The 21,144-nt window shown below is 42.0% G+C and overlaps 1 protein-coding gene across 4 annotated transcripts in view; it reads left to right on the top strand.

The window, feature by feature from the left end:
* The window catches only part of robo3 (roundabout, axon guidance receptor, homolog 3 (Drosophila)), a 125,347-nt gene that overhangs the window by 19,546 nt on the left and 84,657 nt on the right, over nucleotides 1-21,144 (top strand). For all 4 annotated transcript variants that reach the window (XM_042499032.1, XM_042499031.1, XM_042499030.1 and 1 more), the window contains exon 2: nucleotides 4,723-5,049. In XM_042499032.1, coding sequence (XP_042354966.1) covers nucleotides 4,723-5,049 — 327 coding nt within the window. The remainder of the gene's footprint in view (nucleotides 1-4,722; nucleotides 5,050-21,144) is intronic.

The raw sequence follows: 21,144 nt of genomic DNA, 5'->3' as shown, positions 1-21,144 counted from the left end.
AGAAATCACACATATATCTTTCAAGTGGACTACACCTCTCTTTTGGCATGGGAATTCAGACAGCAAGTCATCTTTTCTCCACGCACCATTCTTGTCAAACAGCCTCTCTCAGGCCGAACTCTCCCAGCATCCCTGTGGTTTCATTAGCTCACATGTAGCAGTGAGAGTTGCTGCCATCTTGGTGTAGTCCACCACCGGCAGGAGCTAATAGGTCCTTAGAGGGGCCAGACTTTCCTATTAGACACCCTTCTCCAGACAAGCAGTCGTACTCTCCAGACTCCGGCTGTCCATTTAACCCAATTTGAGTTCATCTTTTTCAGTCTTGCCCTTATCTGTTACATGCACTCACTGTGAGATATAGAGCCTGGGAATAAGCTGCTCAGAAATTCAAATGTCATTGAGTTGCGTGGCAGTCGGTCTACATCAACATGCAGATCTGCATTATTGTACTGTCATACTAATGTACAGCAGGCAGCTGCACAAAGGAAGCTTGTGCAAAGATTACTATCATTATAGTGATATCAGTGCAGATGTCTCATCATCTTGAGAAAATCATCTCAGATGTTATTTTTTTCTTTTCCCCAAGCTAACTGTGCATCTGTGTAACATCCCAGAGTAAGATGCCAATGCTTTTCTGTTTGCAGAAGACAGTAGCTGAGAGATCATTTCATTAAGTCTAAATTTCCTTGGATGATAGGCGTATCATCTTTACGAGCTGTTTCTCAGAGCTTGTCGCTGTGGTGTTCTCCTGGTGATATTTAGCTCAGTCAACATGGTGGTCTCTTCCTCTTTAAAAGCCTTCCCTTTACATTTCCACATGGCTTGTTCCAACCAGCTCGGACTGCAAAATTTATGAGTCAGCTCTTAAAGGCTCTGTCCTGCTGAGCTCCCACCCTAGACAAAACCCCATCCTCCATCTACACCCCCACCAGACAGAGGAATGGTCAGTCTGCTCAGAGAGCTTTAGGGAGGAGAGGCTGTCAGAAAAATAATGACTGTATTTAGTTCGTATTCCACAGGATAGATGGCTTACAACAAAGTGTTTGGGTTAGATGTGTATTGTGGATAGCACAGATAACACTGGACTTTCATGGATCTTCCAAAAAAAGCACTATGGTTAAGCCACGATAATTACTTTATCCTAATACTCTCTTTTTACCTCACACTTGATTTTACCTGTTAGCAAAATTTAGATTCACCTAACTCACTCCAAAAATTTAAAACCATATTCTTACACAAAACCTACCTTTGCAAAGTACTACTTGTATACCGATTTCCATTACCTATGTAATGCTTGACTTAAGGACAGTGTTGATTTTGTCTACAAAAATTAGGATGGAAATTATTTGTCATAGAGGAGAACGGAACGACCAACAACGGCCGTGTGTGCAAGACTAAGACTAAATTAAAATAACTGCCAAAATTGATATTGACTTAGAAAAAAATTACATGTCCAATAATCAGTCTTTGGTTGAAGCTTATCTTGAAATGTCTTCAAAAGTATTAAATTTAAGCATCTGATACCAGAAGATACCCTGATGTAAACCCAATTTATACACACACTTTAGACAGTTGAAAGATTTGATTAAAGGTATAAAACTGCTTTTAAAACCCTTCAGCTGTTTTTCTTCAGGTTGTTATGACTTAAATGCCATTTACCTATATAACCTATACATTACTAGACAATACAAGACAATACTCTGTGAGTTGCCAGTTTCAGAAAGAAAGAAACAAAGAAAGGAATTTGCAGTTATGTGTTTTTTTCTCCATTAATGGCAGTGAAATATAACCCTAAAAGGTATAGCTGATCCATTCTGCTGTGAGCTTGGAAGAAGATGTCAGACAGAAACCAGCTGCAATTTGATTCTAACCTAACTTCAAAGCTTCAGTACCATTTCCTCTTTTCCAGAGTTTCCTCTTTCTCCATCTCTCTGAATGTAATAGCATTGAGAGCAGGGCCATTAGACCGTGCTCTATATTCCCATCGGCGACAAGAACTTAAGTTGAGTTCTTAATCCCCTCAAAACCTTCTGGAGGATTTGTCACTTTGAGGGCAGGAATTTTGACTGCTTTTCTTATCAGGTGTTATCAGCAAAGTGTGAACCTTTGAACTCCTTCTCATTCATGCACCTGTGGGAAGAACCATTACAACGGGCCTTCTTATTACTCTGTTTGAAATGCTATATACCTGTGCTGTGTGCACATTCTCAGTTATCTCTCAATAGTGCAGCAGAGGAAGAACACAGGAAACACGTAGCTATTTTGATCACCTCCTGGAGGTTTGAACTCTTGCCTCTTTCTCTGCCGGATAAGTTGTGGCTCCATCTTCTTTATTTATTTTCCAATGCTCTTTGTTCACAAACTAAAACCCCACAGCAACAAAAACATCACCCCAGGTTATTTTTAATTCCTATTTAAACATAAGTTATTTAAACTTCAACTAAGAAATGACTTATTACACAAGAACAACATCATAAGAGTGGAACAAAACCCAAGTGACAGTGACTTCTAAACTCTTAAACGCTGCACAAAGCAGTTCTTGTTTTCTGTCTTCTTGTTATGTGCATAGCCGCTCCCGCCAATCTCCCACTGTGAATGCTCTGAAAATACAAAGTTGCGTAATGCACCGCTTCATGGCATGGCTAAAGCGTGCAATACTGTGACAGTGAAAAATGGTTTTAGTTTAAAAGCAGCACAGAAATCTCCTGTTGCACAGTCATGAATGCGGCAACAATCATCGCTGGAACAAAACCTGGTTATTCAAAAAAAAGAAAAGAAAAAAAACAGGCGAGATGCACCTCCTGTTGTCAGTCTTTCATATGCTCTCCAGGGGGAAATTTCACTTGTACCTCATGGTGCTTGAGTTTGTGTTATTGCTTTTCATACATAATTGTACCGCCAACGTACTGTCATTCAAATTGGAGGAGGAAGAGGAGAGATAGAGGGGGGGGGAAAGCAATTTCTGGCAAAAAAAACCTGTGGGAATTACCTCGCCTCCATCTCTGTCTGCGTCTGTCTCCGTCTTATTTTATTTCTTTCAATCAGACTTTCAGAAGAGAGTCTGCAGACTGCGTAACCACCACCCAGAAACACTATACATTTACATTGATGAGTCATTTTAAGAAGCTTGCACCTTGTGGAGCTTTTAAAAATGATTCTATTAAATAGACAAGATCAGTTTAACCCTTTGAAACTTAAGCCAATTGGCTTAATTTCTTTTAAAAACATGTGAAGAAGGCGATGAGCAACGTAAGAAAAAATGAACCCCAAATTAGCAAGAAATCAGTAAAAATTTGAAGAAAATTGCCTGAATTTTTCTTGTGCTGCTTTCAGATGCCTTTCACAAGTATTTCATCCTCTGAACCCCGAGCAAATGTGTGTGATCTCTTCAGAAAACAAGGAAAAAGGGCAATGAGCAACTTGGTAATAAATGTTTCTCACATTGCAAGAAAGACGAGTAAAAGGAGCTAGGAAGAACTATATTTATAATGATCCGAATTGCATATTTAAAATTATGTTAAAAAATATATAATTTTTAATCACTTTTTCCGTGTTATTTCCCTGTGTTATAAATTCTTTCTTTCGTTTTTTTCTTTTTTCATCCCTTCTTTTCCTTCATTTTTTTTTACAGACTTAAAGGTAATTATATTTTACTCTTTTTTTAAACAAATTTCTTGCTAATTTTTCAGTTGTTTCTGCTGTTGCTCATTGCCTTCTTCCCATGGTTTTGAAGGAACTCAGTCTAATTTGCTCAGGTTTCAAAGAGTTAAAAAAATTTGAATTATGTATTATCACTTTAAACATAGCCATAGCCATTCTATAGTTTTCTGAAAAAAAAAAAAATCCTAGCATTTTTAAAACATTGTTTATTAAATGTCCAAATTTCTTGCAATTTTGGGACATTTATTGCCAATCAAACCAATTTGCTCAGGTTTCAAAGGTTTAATCAGAAAAAAAAGAAAAGTAATATATTTATTGCTGTTGGCTGTATATTTTTGAATATTTCAATAGTTCAGTCAGCTCACTTTCCCATGAGCTTGTGATTAACACTGTTGTGTCATGTTTACTCCTCTCCTGTTTCCCCTCCACTGCCGCAGAATTTTGTTTCGGCTTGATAGATGCAGAATTTAGAGCATGTAATTTCACACGTCCTCTTGATTTATACTTTGAATATAAGCGTTGAGCAATTACATTACATGCTCGCTTCACACAGCCGTGTTGTCAGCGATAAAACTGTGTGTTTTTCTGCAGCCGTTCACACGCCAAGCTCGAGAGGTTTGGAGAGATGGCAGCTGAGTGTGCTTTTAGAAGCTGAGCCGCCCGCTTGCCTCTTGTGTGCAGCGGCGTGAATGTAAAAAAAGCAGAGGATTTTTATGTTCTGTTTATTATAGTCCTAACTCTTCCCACATGAGTGCATCCCGAGTCTGTGAACAATCTAAATGTACCGTGTTGTCACTCATGCTCTTTAGATACACTTAACAAGTTTCAACAACACGCACTGCTAAATCTGTACCTTTTTTCAATCTATTGTCTACTGTGTAGACTTTAAACACCAAACGGCTCTGGTTTGGAGAACTTTGAGGTCCTGTTGCTGACACTTCACACTCAGACTCTAAAATCATATTTGACCTATATTTAAAAACAAGCATCACAAAAGAGCCGTCAAAGGGCCCTTTGATGGACTTAATCTTAACCTCTTCTCTTCCCCTCTCTTATCTCCAGGATCCCGACTCAGGTCAGAGGATGTGGCTCCCCGGATCGTAGAACACCCGTCTGATCTGATCGTGTCCAAGGGTGAGCCGGCCACTTTAAACTGTAAGGCAGAGGGACGACCGACTCCGATGGTAGAATGGTACAAAGACGGGGAGCGCGTGGAGACGGATCGAGAGGACCCTCGATCCCACCGGATGCTCTTACCCAGCGGCTCCCTCTTCTTCCTGCGCATTGTTCACGGGAGGCGGAGCAAACCGGATGAAGGCGTCTATGTGTGTGTGGCGCGCAACTACCTGGGGGAGGCGGTCAGTCGCAATGCATCGCTGGAGGTGGCAAGTAAGTCTTTGATTTTTTGATGTTAAGACTTGGAGGCTCAGGAGTGTGAGTGTGTGATGGATCCATTGACAGAAACTGAATGCCGTTGAGTGCTAATGCAGGGAGGACACATGGGAATTGGAGGCAGAGGACATACTGTACAGTATTACATGAACATGTTACATACTACACTAAGGCCAAACCCCATATTTTATTTTTGCCCCTACTCTTTGTGTGTGAGAGTCCCTTTGTCCCTCAGAACAGAGGTCCAACAGGTAGTGGTTGAAATCTCCCCTTATAAAATGGGACAACTTTTCAGGACCCTGATATGTCATCAGTCGTGGGAGATTGATGATATTATTTAACAACGTGAAACAGTGTCAGAGTAAAGAGCGCTCACCTTGCATCAGAATCTGGGGACCACACTGAACACTGACTAGCGAAAAGAAAGAAGAAAAATGAACTGCGATTCTTGAAGGAACCTCAGCAGACTGTCACTGACTGATGATTCAAATGTCTGACTTTGTTGGGCAGCCCTAAATTTCACATTAGCTTGCTTCTTAGCTATTGAGACATCAGCATACTCAAGACAGTCTTACCCCGAGTGGTCACATATTGCTGCTTTGCTGTGGACTTTTGGGTCTTCATTACACTCTAGGTATCTGTGCTGGCACAGATGGTCAGGATCAGGGGAAGGAGGCACATGATCAGGTGTAGAAAAACATCACATGCAGACAGGAAGCTAACACCAGATTCCCTCATGAAAGTCCGGGGTTTGTTGGATCTGTCCATCATGCCTCTGTCATGCTCCTTATATTACTGTCAGTGTTTCAACCGGATGCCTTCCTGCGTCATGTCATGCGGACATGACAGGTTCTGTCCGGCCGTGTTCTCATGTGACGCCGCCAATGCATGTATCATGCTGCGGTAGCAGGTGCCTGGCCATCCGCCGGCTTATCATAACAACTTGACCGGTTCTGTCCGGTTTCATTCTCAGCTGACACTGTCCAGACGTGAAAGGTGTCTTTTGGCATTGGCGTCTTATGCAGTGAAGCCCTGCAATAGTGGTGTTATTTGATGACTTTGAAGTAACAACAGGCTGGCATATTAGTAGCATTTATTTTGTTGTTCTTACTATAAAGAAAGGAGCATAATGCAGCATTAAAATAAGATTGTGTGATAAGATCATAATTTTTCAAATCTTTACTAACAAAGAAAATACATTTGTAGGCTTTTTGAGTATCCATCTTGCTGTTGATTTCTCATATCACTTGGTTTGGAGTGTACCTCTAAAAATTGAAGAGCCATGTTTTCTTATAACACAAAAGGATTGGGACACCCTTACCCTTGATGGAAATGTGCAAAACAGAGGGACAAGAGTTAAATGACAGGGACATTGAGTGCATTTGAATTGAGCCGAGCCTTAAGACAAAATATCAAGAATTCCCTTCGTCATGCTTATTAGTGTGTTTTCACTTGTAATCATTTTCATTGTGAAGTTTATGATGGTAGACTGAAATCCACAGGACTGTTTTAGAGGAAATGTCGAGTGTGTAGTGCAGAACAAGCCTGTATAGACCAGGAGAGACAGCAGCCCAGTGCTTGTCCACATATCAGGTGTCAGACATCATGTCTGGATTGTGTAGCTCCAGTTATAAAGACCAAATTAAATCCCAAATAAATTTCTCAGGTAATGTTAGCCGCACTATAACAGCAGAGCGTTGCAGAGGCAGCTTCAAATGGCTCTCTTATCATCGCCATCACTCGGCTGAGTTAACTTAAGACGCCAACCCTGACCTTGGTGTCAGATCTCTGCTCCCACCACCCCCATCCTCCTCTCTGGCCTCCGACATCGCGTCCTATCTTCTCTCGCTCCGGAGAGCCTGGCCTCTGTCGTGTTGTGACTGCGCCTCTGCGAGCGGGCCTGTTAATGCAGATGGATGACAGCTCGCTCTGCACACAGATAACAGTTGTCGCCACTGGACAGGAGAGCTAAAAAAAACTCTTGCGGGGAGGAGAGGAAAGGCCACTGCTGGTTGGCAACTTCTTTCCAGCAGATGTTAATTCCTTAAAATACAACAAACTCCTGTCAGATGGGTTTCCAACAGACACCCCATGTTTTTTTACCCTCCATAACAAGGCTGCTTGTGATCAGTGGCACTTTAATGAAATGCAGATAAGGCCAATTAAATCTAATTGCTGTTACCTTTAGTGTTAAAGTAACACTATGAAGTGTAACTTTGTTTTGACAGCAGCAGCATCAAGTGATTTCTAGAATCACTTTATATGAATATAAATAGAGTATATAGAGGACTAGTTTTTTGCTGAATCTAGCTTTTGTTTTGTTTAGGGCTGCACCTATCGATTATTTTTCTCTCCATCAATCTAACGTTTATTTTTTCAATTAGTCAACTAATCTAATGACTACTTTATTTATTATTCTAAAGATTTAGTTTTTATTTCTTGATTAATATAAAAATGAATTTATCCAAAAGTAAATCTTAAAACTTTTCTCATTAATATTTAAATAATTTTATTCCATCATCTTGTCTTAAAATACATGATAATTGCAGTAAATTTTAAAAATCAATTTCCATGTCACTGCTGTGTTTAATAATAATTATTATGATAGACCATATTTTTCAGATGCCAGATCTGAAAAAAAATTTTGGACCTCAACCTCAAAAGCATCGCTGTGACACATTGCAGTGATACATTAATTAAAGGTCTTTCCCTGAACTGGAAAATCACTTTCTTTTCTTGAGTTCTTGATTATAACTTAAAATGGTTAAAAATTGATCTATTTAATCACTGGAGTAATATGAGGTTCAGATAAACACTGGCTAATGTGTGTTTGCACGAGTGTGTGACGAGGAAATTAACTGTAACGATTCACAGACTGTTATAGTGCTCTGTAGCGCTGGTTTAAGCTGTTTTCTCGCTCATGCATGGCTGTTAAAGTAACCAGAAAAAATAAAACGGCTGAATAACAACAATAGGTGATGCACTGTGTAAAGTTAGAAGCCGTGCCAAAAGTTTACATAACTACTACCAACAGAAACATGTTCTATGTGTTGATAATCCAAAAATACTCTTAAGTGAGGACAAAAAGGTAATCAGGACAGAGCTGTCTGCTGCCGTCGTGACAGAGTCTCCAGGATGCTTCCTCTTCAGTTGTCTGTGCAGAGAAGCTGCTCCCCTGTGATAAGTCATTTAAGCCACAGCTATAGGCACGTTTTGCAAATCGGCGTATGTCCATTCGATGATGTTGATTACGTGGATGAGTCACCCCAGCCCTGTCAGAAAATAATGTGACCTGTGTTTTTAAAATAGACTACAAATCAGGTGCTGTTGAATAAGTTATGTTATGGATAAAATCATTGAAAGTCCATGTGCATACCTAACGGAGAACTGAAATACTAAATCCAAAATGAACTTTTGCCTCCGTTAACCTCCCTTATCTACCTATTAGGTCGAAATGAATCAGAACAGCAGCTTTTTCAGAAAGTAAAGATTTAAACCTTTCCACTAATCCCTTCACTCCAGCCTCTCCATCCTCATCATCCAACCTTAAAAACAGAAACCATCTCAGGAATTTCTCACTCCGCTAACACAAACCAGCTGAAAGCAGTAATACAATCTCCATTCCCAGTTAAAAATCAGTGAAACTCAAAACTTCAACACCTTACAGCCGGGCGTCATATTTTCCTGAAAGGCTCCAGCCCTTAACTTAATAATCAGGCTGAATTTCCCCTGACTGCCTCCACAGAAAAACAGCCCATGAATCATCCTCTTTCCTCCTGTAACAGCTGGGATGTGTGCAGTGTGCCCGTCACCTTTCCTAAAAGCAGTATGAAGAAGTACTTTTTACCTTTTTGCTCTGTTTTTTTCTTTCGTCAGCGTAGAGGCTGCGGGAGACTTGTGATATAAGCCGTATATGTTAAGCAAGCAGGTAGAATAGGCGGAGGTGTTGTGGATCAGGTTATAAAAAACAGTAAAAGAGTGGAGTAGTGACAGATGCTAGAATATTCTCACTCCCCATGAATAATCCCTAATGTGTTTTTCTGCTGTTTCTGCACACCGTGCTGGATTTAAGATCTCCTTTTAAGTTGTCTTTGCTGTTTTTTATTCATGACAGTAGGATTGGCTTTAGTCAAAACTAGGACTGGACCCAAATATTCAGCTATTTGAGTATTTGGTAATTGGGTAGGTATTTGGTTTTCAATTTAGGCATTTGGATTTTTTTTGCAGAGGATGAATGCAATTTCAGTGTTTGTTATCCTGCTGCTGTGCCTGTAACACACACAGTGACAGGAATGATCATTTTACTCAACAGTTATTAACGGGTTTATTGACTAAGACACTTATCATTTCAGACGCAGTATTTAACAGACTAATTTAGAACGCTGGGCACAGATTGTTGTAGCGATAGCTTTTGATCTTTTTTTACAAACTATAAAGTGCCACAACTGCTGACAAGCAGTCGGAGGCACACCGGGCTCTCTCTCACCTAACACTGAAGCTCTGTGGCGCAGGGTTTCTCCCCGTGTTCAGTGTGCTAAAATTAGTGTTTTTGTCAGTGGAGGTAGGTGGCTTTGATGAGAGCAGAGATCGTGAACTGAGGCCACTATCAGATTCCCCATCAGAACGGGCTGTCTGAGGTAACTGAAACCTGAGCAAATTGGATTTAAGACAATAAGCAACTTCAGAAGAAGTTCCCCAAAAATTAGCACAAAGTTTGTTAAAAAAAACCCCAACAAAAACCAAGTACAACAAAATTACCTGAAAATCAGAATGAAATAAAGTTGATAAAAGGCTAAGGAAATTAACTGAAAAAAATGCTTAAGAGATAATAGTAATTCTGCAACATAATTTTAAATACATAATTATGATAATTATAATCAGAATCAGAATACTTTATTGGGAAATTGTGGTTCGTTGCAGTTGCTCTGATGCCAGCAAAGACAATTATAAGTTAAAAGGATTTGGAAATGCATTTTCCCTAGCATTTTTTAAAAAATAATCAAAATGTACTGTTTCATGCATTTGTCCCATGTATTCGAAATAAATCAAACCACTTTGCTCAGGATTCAAAGATTTACATTCTTGTAAAAGGCAACTGAACTCAGCACAAGAAAACTGATGTAGATCCAGGTTGTAAAGGGTTAAGCAGTGAATATACTCCAAATATTTCTGGTCTTGTTTCTCCAAACTGAGAGCATAACGACCGCCATCCTCTACACTCTGACTATAGATAAATACACCATGCACTTCCGAAAACTGGAACCATCCCTTTAAGATCTCACATACAGCTAGCTTTGTGATGTTACTCAGTCGCATGTTTGTAGTCAAAAGAGTTTGGTGTGTATTCTGAGCCTCTTGATTTTAATACCAGTGTCTTTCAGTGTGTGAGGCCCCGCAGCTGATGAGTTGATCTTTGTCTCTGTGTATTAAGCTCTCTGCTGCTCTCTCTCCTGATGCTGGGGTCCATCGGGAGGTGACATTCCCTGCAGCTGTCTGCAAACAGACACACGCACAGGGACTTAAACTTGGCACACAGCAGTTGTTCTGAAAAACAGTGGTAGAGGACAGTCTGCAAGTGTGTGTTTTACTTTTGCCTTCTTGCGTGCTTGTCTGCCTGCACAACCACACTAACACACTTTTGGAGTGTTGCCTCCGGAGAGCGAGAGAGAGAGGTTATATAGAACAAACAGTGGTCGGTGCCAAGGCCCAGGCAGTGCCAGCTCCTGCCAGCCCCCTCTGCATGGCACCAATGGGGCCGGAGATAAGGCCACAGGCGCATAAGCCGGCGCAGAGCTGCCAGGGGGCTCGGCGTGGCACCAGAGGAGGCGCAAGATGGCACTTTGTGGCATGGTGTCACTTTAGTCCCCAGCCTGTGACTTGGAAGCACTGGGGGCAAACTGAGAAGGAGCTGCATTGTGTATTGGTGTGTATATTTGGTATCAGGGTGGAAGCCAACACAGCGGGAAGGGTAGAAGGTTCAGGAGGTTTAACCCTTCACAGTCCATCTGCCGCAGGCTGAGAGGCAGGCAGGGTGATGGAGGCCACTGAGCTTCATTGTGGATGAACTGGCAAAATTTTGCTGACAAAAATACCTGACTGGAGAGTTTGTCTGAGACTTGTTTATTTTGTTGTGTTTCATTTCATATGTTAATCTCTTTGTGCGTGCACCGAAGGGGCCAAGAGCGCAGATCTGTTTGAAGTAGAGCTTCCACTACAGACAGCTTGTCTAGACATTTTCACATGTAGAACTGAAGCAGCAGTTGATAAACGAGTCCTTAGAGGTCAAACAAATGCAACAGCAGACACTCCATCATCCTAGCTGTATTTTGAAAGTGTGCAAAGTTATGGATTTCAGCTTTAAAGTGACACACCACCCGAAATCTATCACTTGAAGATCAAACACACTGTGCAGGCTTAAAGGTGGCTGTGAAAAGTTAGTAGATTCCTCACTGACAGAAAAGTTCTGCTGTAGTCAGCTTGAATACACCAATAGTATTAAAAGAAATATCTAAAAAGTGTTTCATGCAGTCTCTATGATCAATAATTTATAATCATCGGTTTCACAGCTCCCGTTGGATTTCCTGTTGTCAGTGTGGACAGAGGTTCTGTACCGTGTGAGGAATGGAGGACTGGTCAGTGACTGTAGTGGTGCCAATAGAAAGTCAAGAGATGACCAGATTAGGATTCGTCCCCAAGGCAGTCTGTTTAATAGTTTGGACTTTTCAGTTTAGACCAACATGTCAGACATGTCAACATCACCTTGACCTTTGTGACAAGTGTGAATAAAAAACACTCAAATTTCTCAATACTTTACCCACAAAATTACTATTCGTATACCAGCTACTCACCACTTTATGTTAAATTGGTTTTTATTGCAAGCCTCCACTGAGAACATAGAATCCAAAAAAGGTGAACCATGTTTTACACTGTTTTATATGTTTTCATTAAAATTCTCCCTGTAGAAGTGTGTAAAGATCATTTTTCCTTTGCAAACATTCATACTGACAATTAGGCACTCAATAATTCATAAGGAACGGTTCTGTTCAGTTACATCAGGGACAGTTTCACCTCATCATTAATGACAGGTTTGATAAATGGATGTTTGATGCATGACCTGTGAGAGTCTTTTCAAGCTCCGGTAGATGAAGTTTAACCTCAAATATGATGCAGCTGACAGGTTTGCTTATTTTTTAAACAAACATTGCACTGATGCCTCTGCACAGAAGTGTGTATTAATCCTTTGGAACCTGAGCAAATTGACTTGATTTCTTTCAAAAACATGGGAAGAGAGCAATGAGCCGCTTAAGAGGGAATGACCAATAAATTGAAAGAAATTCTCTGAAATTCCCTAGTTTTTAAAAATAATTTTCTAAATCTATTAATTTCTTGCAATATGCAAAACATTTCTCGCCAAGTTGCTCACTGTCTTTTCCCCCTATGTTTTGAGATAAAACAAACCAATTTGCTCTGAGTTCAAAAGTTTAAATACATGTGAAAGTTGTCTGAATGCAGCACAAGAAAAGTGATTTCTGTCCAGGTTTCAGAGGATTAAAGATTAAAGCTATAAACAAATGTGTCAAAGATGTAGGCTGAAATAAAAACACAATTTCAGCAAAGTTACCTAAATTCATATGTGCTGTAAGTGTAGCTGTCATCCTGCAGTAAGCCTTCGAAATCCTCTGTGCTTTTCCTAACTGTACGTTCCATTATCTTGCATTAAGAACAGATCCCGCACCACGTTACTGAATATTTCCTTCCAAAATGTGTGTTTTGTGCCTCAATCCTATCCGATTTCACGCATTAAAAGAGATTCTTTGATCCTGAAAATGTGGCCCACAAAGTTATGTGCCAGGAGCAGAGGCCAATTCATGTCAGATGCATAAAAGTCAGTCAAGCACAATAGAGCTAACGGGCCAGACACCCCTGGGTGGGGATTTGACATTCAGAGTGACTCGCCCAAGCTCCTGGCGGCTGTTTCTTTGAGTGTTTTACACCTCTGACGTTTTTATTATGCCTGGTACGTCTCTAGCGCCTGGCTTTATGGCTCATGAATATTCACGCCAACAGGGGAGGGGCAGAGGTGCTTTTTCTAAGGTGCTGGGGGCGGAGTCAGAGACATTTCAAGTAATGCTGGCTGGGGTAACCTCTAAGGGTTTTAACCAACCCCGCCCCCCTTTTTTAAGGTTGTTTGGAGGTCAAGCCTTCAGTGTTTAAGGTGGCAGCTGCCTCCTGGAATTTAGGGAATAAACAGGTGAAGATGTGATCAAACTCCTGTCTTCCTGTGCTGTCGTGTGAATTTAATCTTTTGTATGTGTGTGTGTGTGTGCGCGCATCCTTAAGTCTTTGTAACGGCAGTCCGACCAACTTTCTCACCCGTGGTAATCCGAGACACCAGTGTGGGTGAAACAGCTGAACAGCACTGTCTCCACTTGGATCCTCCTTTCTCTTTCTGTCTCCTACTCTCTCTCTCACACACACACACACACACACACCTGTCACACTGTTTGTGATCACTGAGCCCCCTGTGCAGAAAAATGGATTTCAGGGTTTATGCAGGGAAGGGAAAGGATTTTAGGGGAAGGTTGTGTTAGGGAAGAGAGGAGAAGAGAGGTTGCAGGGCTCAGATAAAAGAGATAAAGTAGACCCCCACTCAGTCTTCTGTGCCCCGCTCCCTCTGCTGTCCGTGTCCCTGTTATTAACCTCAGTGGTCTGAAGCCATATGGGTCGTGATGGGAGCTTGGTGGTGCATGCAGTCATACGCAGTGGAGTGCAGTCACACTGATCTGTACATGTATACAGACTGTACAAGGACCTGCAGGGTGCAGCTAAGTGAGCGCTGACCTGCTGTCAGTTTCTGTAGACACCTGTTAGCATGATCAATCACAGCGTGAGTAAGGTCAGTGCTGCTCCAACCACCAGGTCAGTGTGTTTTAAATAGACTTTTCTTACCCCCATGCTGGGCTTTAAAGGAATACTTCACTGATTTTCAACCAGCTTTGCATCATAACAATGTGGATAGTATATGAGCTGTGGTAAACTTCCCTCCATCTAACCAGTGCGTAGATATCCCCTCAGCGAAAGTTTGCCTGCTCTTGGGGCTGTTGCTCAAACTTTAGGCTGTACTTCCACATTTTCTTACTGCCAACCAACTCTGCTGCCCTCATCTACAGACACAAAGAGTATAGCGCTGATCTGGAGACACACCCGCCCTTCTCTGGGTCTCTCAAACTCAGACTGAAATCAGACTGAACTGTAAAAAAAAGGCATGACAGCCGTGGCATGTAACACAACAGCGTCAGTTTGACATATAAAGTAGGTGCTGGCAGCACTTTATAAACAATAACAAAGGCATTTACATGGCTATAACAATCATTTATCATCTCTGTTACATGGCGGCTGATCTCATCCTCTGCTTAGGGGGTCAGGAGCTCATTGTTTTCACGATTTTTGGAAATTTATAGCTGCTAATCATCTTTGAGTTCGCGCTAACTGCTGCTAGCTGCTTTTTAAATCTCCCATGGCGGGTCACATGCATCACACATTTTTAAAATGTCATACTTATCTTGTCCATGGTCCTGTCCTGCCAGCTGTTCTTTTTATACAGCTGTTACTTATTGGTGTGCTGGCTTAAAGGCGAGACAACTCTGTCCCCCCATTCCCTGTTTGTATCTTATGTACAGAACCCAGAAGAACAGCGCCATACTCCCGCCTTGAAGACAGTGTTAAAAGGGCTTTAGATGTAGACGTTAATGTTGGAGTGAAGCTTTTACCATCAAGACTAAATGCATCTCTTCCTATTTGCCTAAACTGAATAACTGTTTCTCAGTTTTTGAACCTGTTCTGTACGAGCTGCTTTTAGCCGTCGGCCTACTTTGCATGAGCTGATATTATCTGTTCAGCTATTAGAGACAGCTCATTTCATCTGTTTGTCTTTTGACCTATTGAGGATGAGCTGCTCTTGAGCCTGCCAGTCAAATGTTGGAAGACAGAGAGGCAGTTGACCTGCTGCAGCCCAAACCTGAAAATGAAATCTTAAGTGTTACTGTAATCACTACATATGTATCTTTTACCTCTTTTAATAGTGTTAATTCTAGATGGCATCAAAGAGTAATCTTCACATTATTATTCATATTTGCAAACTTTATGAGTTCTGGCAGTAAGGAAGGATGGTTAGGTTCATATTAAAAAAAGTTTTCTTTTTGCACTTATTCTGTCCTATTAAATAGCCATTGCTAACACCATGACAGGATGAGAAAAAGTAAATTTTTGGATTCTGTAAATGGTGTGAGTACACATCTGACATGTATGAGTTTCACATCCAGCCCTCCCTGCATCCCCCTGTGCATCCACAGGAGCATGACCATGTTCCCACCAGCTGTCTGGAGCCACTCAGATCAATTTTTCAAGACAACAACCGTTAAGTTTCATTTTCCAGTTACCTCCCACTCATATGCTTATACCAGTTGAGATATGTTGTGGACATCACAATATCTGAAACACCGTGCTTCGTCGTGTCCGTTCCTCACCATGGATGAGTTTGTGTGGATTTGTATTCTGCACAGTGAGCAAAGAGTGAGTGATAGAGAAACACCAGCTCTATCAGCTCTCACACTGAGCTCCTCAGCTCTGACCTTCTCAGCTGTCTGATGATAACAAGCTCTCCTCTCTGTATTTGTGTGTTTGTATGTGTGTGAGCACTAAGGTGTGTTCATGCTTCACTAATGGGATTGCAGGTCCCAGCCTTGTGGAGGACAGAGCCAGTGGCCATTCTGGTCTTAAAAGAAGGGGATCAGATGGCCGAAGTGAGGCCGAGGGCCTCTGGCTTATCCCCCTCTGTATGATCTGGCCGTCTGCTGGCCACCGAGCCAGAGCCACCAGCCAAACCCTCCTCCAGAGGATAGCCATGAATTAATTAGACCATACTAAGGGCGAGCGCCACCATTGACCAGCGTGCGTGTGTGTGTGTGTGTGTGTATGTGTCATAAAGGGTCAGTAGGACAAAAGCAGAAGGATGGGGGTGGTTCATGGGGGGCGGAGGCGTTGACAACAGGTGGTGTGAGGAAGAGCTTTAACCCCCCCCCCCCCCCCCCCTTAACGACAGTGTGGCTCAGGGGCCACGGGGGCTGTGGAGAACAATAAAGGCCCCTTGCTCCAACTGTTGTGTCCAATCACTCCCCATTATCTCTCCGAGCTGCTCATCACAGGCGCTGCGCTGCGCTGCCAGACTCACCAGTTCCTCTGTGATAAATGACTTTCCTTATTGGTTGTTTCCTGGGTTTCTTCCCACGTACTGAGTCTTCTAATGTATATGTCTTTTTATGTACTCATACATGTATGCACATACTGGGGGTGGACACATGGAGAGCAGCAAATCTGGTGAATACATACAGTATGGATGCACCATGAGTTTTAAAAGCAACAGACATCGCATAGACTTGTTGTAAAGTTGTATTTAACACTAAGTATGTTGGCCTGATGTTAGAAAAAGTCAAATGATTGTGTTAGTCTGACTAAAACTGGACTTTTATAATACATGTAAACATGTTAATCCTGTTTCATGCATGCGCCTCAACCGGACCTGAACTGACTGAGGTGTTCTGAGCGTGCTCCATAGTCCCCGCGCTGGGCTTTGACCTGGACATTGAACAGCACAAATAAGTAAAAGAAAGCCGGGAAAAACAAACGGGAAGAAAACAAAAGAAGATGAAGATACTGAGTAAAGCGTTTGAATATGTATGAAATGTACAGCGCTGAAAAGTTGTCCGTGTTTTCACAGTCCAACATGTAACCCGTTTGCTGCTTAATCTATTTTCTGAATACTTGAATGCATTTTCATGTTTTTTTTTCCTAGGGTATCTTGACTAAGATTGTAGTTAATTGAGAGTCATTAGTCATAGTCTTACAGGATGCAAATGACCCCCTGTTAGGGCTCTTTGAGCCAACAATAGCCCTCTAGCAAAACTACACAAGTGGCTGTGTGGTGTGAGAGTGTGCTTCAGGGTGCAGATTAAGAGAAAGAAAAACAAGCCAGGAAGTCCAGTTGGAAGCCTGATGAGAAACAAAGACTCTGCACAGCAGTTTATACAGCTTTTGGGCAGAATCTGAAATGGAAAGTTATCAGCAATTATTTGCTGTTTTGTCTCAGTGTTGGTCAGACACACATGCTGTAAGGTATGCATTATGTAATTTGTACTTGCCTTTAGTTGATTTGTGCAGGGGCCAATTCCTTTCCCTAGACTTCTCTGCTTTTTTGAGCCTCTGCAGCAGTGCCCCAATGCAGCAGCCTCATTGAAATTAATGAGGAGCCTGTGTTTTTAATGTACTGCTAATGTCGGCCTGAATGCACCCATGGGGGGTCATGATGGGGGCATCACGATGAAACACAGTCAGCACAGAATCTGTAAAGAAACAACAAAAGACAACAATAATATGATGAGATGCAATGGGGAAATAGACTAAAGATAACACAAAAAACTGATTCTACAGCAAAGGCACACGGCAGTTGGGCGTGAGCAGTGCGCATGCGCAGAGGGGGAAGCTCAAACAAATCCATCAATTCATCACAAACAACACGAGAAGCGGGATACATCTGGGGAGTTTCAGGCGTCATTAATGACAGACAGTGAGCGCGAGAGGCCAACGCAATCAATACGAGGTTCAAACGAATCAGTTAAACGCAAACAGAGCATCATTACAGAGCGGATAAAAAGATCGAGCGGTAAAGAAACAGAGGGAGAAGAATCTGGTTGATGGTTACCAAGCTGGAAAATCAGTGTAGGAGTTAATGTTGTTTTAAAACCATCTTTACCCAGCCTGTTGTGGTCTTTGGATGGCATTGTGGTTATTGAATCAGTGGAGTCATTGGGAAAATCATTGTGTTCATTGAACAACGCTTTGTGGTGATTGAGACAGCTCAGAGTACTGAAGCTGAGGGACGTTTGACAGCAGAAACCAGACAATTTCATTCAGTTGCAGGACAATCCAGTGAAATTGTTATCTGTTAGCTTATTCAGCTAATTGGAAAATTTAGTTAAGACATCAGATAACAAATTCTGATGGGTGGGAAAATGATTGTTGTATAACTCGTTCTAGCTTTTTGCCATCCCATTTTAATTATTGGATAATTTATTGCCGTGATTGGATAAGACATTCTAAGTTGGAAACTAATTTATGGTTGTCTGGAAACTTATTCTACTCGCAACCTGGACAACCCAAACCAATGATTGGACACTTGTTGTTGGTGAGAAATGTTAAATTAACATTATCTAAATTGACATGGTTCCCCTTCTGCATATGAATAAGGGACTTATGTTCTTCCTTTGTATGTTTACAACTTTTTGCTGTCATGTCAATAGAATCTTGAGCCGTGTGAGCATGCTAACAGTAGCCTAATCTTCCATGTCAGCTTTGTTGGATGTGCTGAGTATGTACATCTTTGTTCACTTCTGTCTTCTAGTCCTTCCTTTCCAATTCCTCGACAGGTAACAGCATAGAGTTTTTCAAAAGTCTCTCACTTAAAATTAACCTTTGAAACTTTTCTATCAACTGAAGCCTTCACCTTTGGGTGTTTGGCACAGCTGAAGTAATACTGGTCACCAGCTCTTTGTGGCCAAAAAGGTATTTCAGGGGGATTTAGGTATATTCGACCTGTCTGCGAATGGTAAATAGGAGGGCAAACAGCTGAAGAAAATGCTTATTGATTTCTACTCGTGTGTATTTGTACAAGATTCATTTCTCCTTAAGACGTGCTCCCACCTCCGAGATCTAAAAGGTCAGCGAATGGGGGCTTAAGTCATTCAAGTGGAGCTAAATGGATTTCTGCTCCAAGATCCATCTGTTTTTGGAGTTTGTTGACAGGGTGGAAAATTGGAACTGTTGCTCTTCCCTCCCCCAGTCGCACCAACACCTCCACCCCCCCTCCCCTCTCAGTGCAGGGGTATGAACAAACATGGCACAGTAGCAGGGTAAAAAGTGTGCAGGGCACGAGGCAGGATACAAGGCCTGACCATCTGCTCCAGCTATGTGAACACACTCAGTGTACGTTTGACAGCGAGGACTGCTGCTTTAGCTGGACTTTGGCCATAAGTTGCGTTAGCAGACAGGGACAGCTGACGATGGGGGGGGGGGGTCATCTCACATGGGCAGACTGGCCATTTCTCCACCACAAAGACGCTGATGTCGGAGAGACGAGTCACCTTCTTCACCTCTCAGGCACCGGCAGGGAAAGTGGACAGTGTCTGAGTTAGCAACCTGACAATGAAACAGCACACATTCAGAAAATGACAGGGATGTGTGTGTATGTGTGTGTGAGAACAACAAGATGCACTACAGAGAATATTGACAAGACTCACAAGATGGTGAGACAGCAAAGAAAGCTGCTCACACACTGCCACCGTCTATCCACCAAAATTAGTGCACATTTGAGTCTTTGTTAAATGAGTAAAAACACGTTAAAAAATTGGCTAGACTAATTTCCCATTGCCAGTGCACTGCTACCGACTAGAATACCCCTATGTTTTTTCATACTTGTGTGGCATGTTTTATGTCAGAAACATGTTGAAAACTGAGTTAGTAAACAGGACAGTGTTTCCCATAGAATTAGAGTTTATGTGTGGCAGCAGCTGATAGGGGAAGGAATCTGGTCAGAGGTAATCAGATCAGCAAACTTCAGTGGTTTTTAATTTTTTTTGAATGTGTGTGTGTCCCTACTGCATCGTTCTCTGTCCCCTCTCTAAATTCAGAGGTTTTTGCCTGTCAGTGAACGCAGCACTCCTTTTTTTCCTCAGCAGCAGTTTGTGACTCGGGGGGTGGATAATTAATCTGATGATCGGTTTGCAGCTGCTGCGAGTGAATGCAAACTTTAGACCCAGCAGAATGAACAATTAGCACCTGAAGTTCTGCTGCTCCTTTGTGCCCACTCTGCGCTCTGATAGTGTGGTGCAATGAATAACCAAACAGTATATATATATTTCAACAGCCTCCTCCTCCCACTGACGCCACAAATAAAAGAATGTTTGGGTGAAGCTGCTGTAGAAAGCACCTAGCACTTACTTCTGTAGTCTCTCTTTTAAACTTGGTTAGAACTAAGTGCTTATCTATGCTGAACGTCAGATACAGAGACAGACGCCCTCCGTCCATTCTCTGCATTCATTTTGTCGGTATCAGTGCACGTTTTCTGAAGGCTTGTGGATACGGATGAAACAGAGCAGCACCACCGCAGATCATGGCCATAGGAGATGAAGAAGAAATTTAAATTATAGCAGAATGAAACAAATTGGTAATATATATTGAAATTAGAGAAAAGATTTCTCTGTCCAATGTAGGGATGTATATAATGGCCACACACTTCTGACGTCTATAACGCTGCCTCAGTTTAAAGGTACAATATTACAACTTGGACCACAGGCACCTTGTTTGTTGTTGTCAGAAACTTTTGACTCCGCCCTTCAGGGCCATCCATTGGCTGTATATGTGCCAACAAAAAGAACACATGGACGAGGATATGAGGACAGTGACATTTACAATGTTTGAAATAGTCGTACGTATTTTTGTATTTAAAGGGAGTAAAATCTGGGTTTTTTCCACCAGCACTAGAAAAAGCTTTTATCAATACTTGCTGTGTTGATACACCTTTTCTTATTTTGGACAGCTCTGCATTTTTCTGTCAGTGCAGTGTTGTCATTGAAGTGAATGAGAGGGCTGTACCTTATGACGCAGTACTATAGTCGGTCTGACCGCAGCCTAAATCACCCCAGTTAAAATTTCACTTCACATTGTTGGAGTGGAATTCTTGGAGGTGTTCACTGCCACCATCCCACTGCATTGCTCAATAATTAATGGCCTGTGTGTGAGTGTTGGAGGGGGCACCCATTGTCCACCCCGCTCCCCTCGAGGTCGAGTTAAAGAGTGTTTCTGGTTTTCCAGATGGGTGAACTACAGTAGCCTTGATTGGGCTGGGGGGTCAGCTGAGGGCAGTTCGGGGCAGGCGGGTTGGGGGGTGATGGGGGTGTTGAGGGAGGGGCTGTTTGCCTGACAATGGGCTTCTCAGCAATTCTTGGTGACCCTCTTACCCCGCTGCTATAGGCCGCACGA

Source organism: Plectropomus leopardus, chromosome 13, assembly GCF_008729295.1.
Source record: "Plectropomus leopardus isolate mb chromosome 13, YSFRI_Pleo_2.0, whole genome shotgun sequence".
In the NCBI taxonomy this organism is placed as follows: Eukaryota; Metazoa; Chordata; class Actinopteri; order Perciformes; family Serranidae; genus Plectropomus; species Plectropomus leopardus.
Note: the sequence above shows the minus strand (reverse complement) of the source record. Positions and strands in the feature narration are given on the sequence as shown.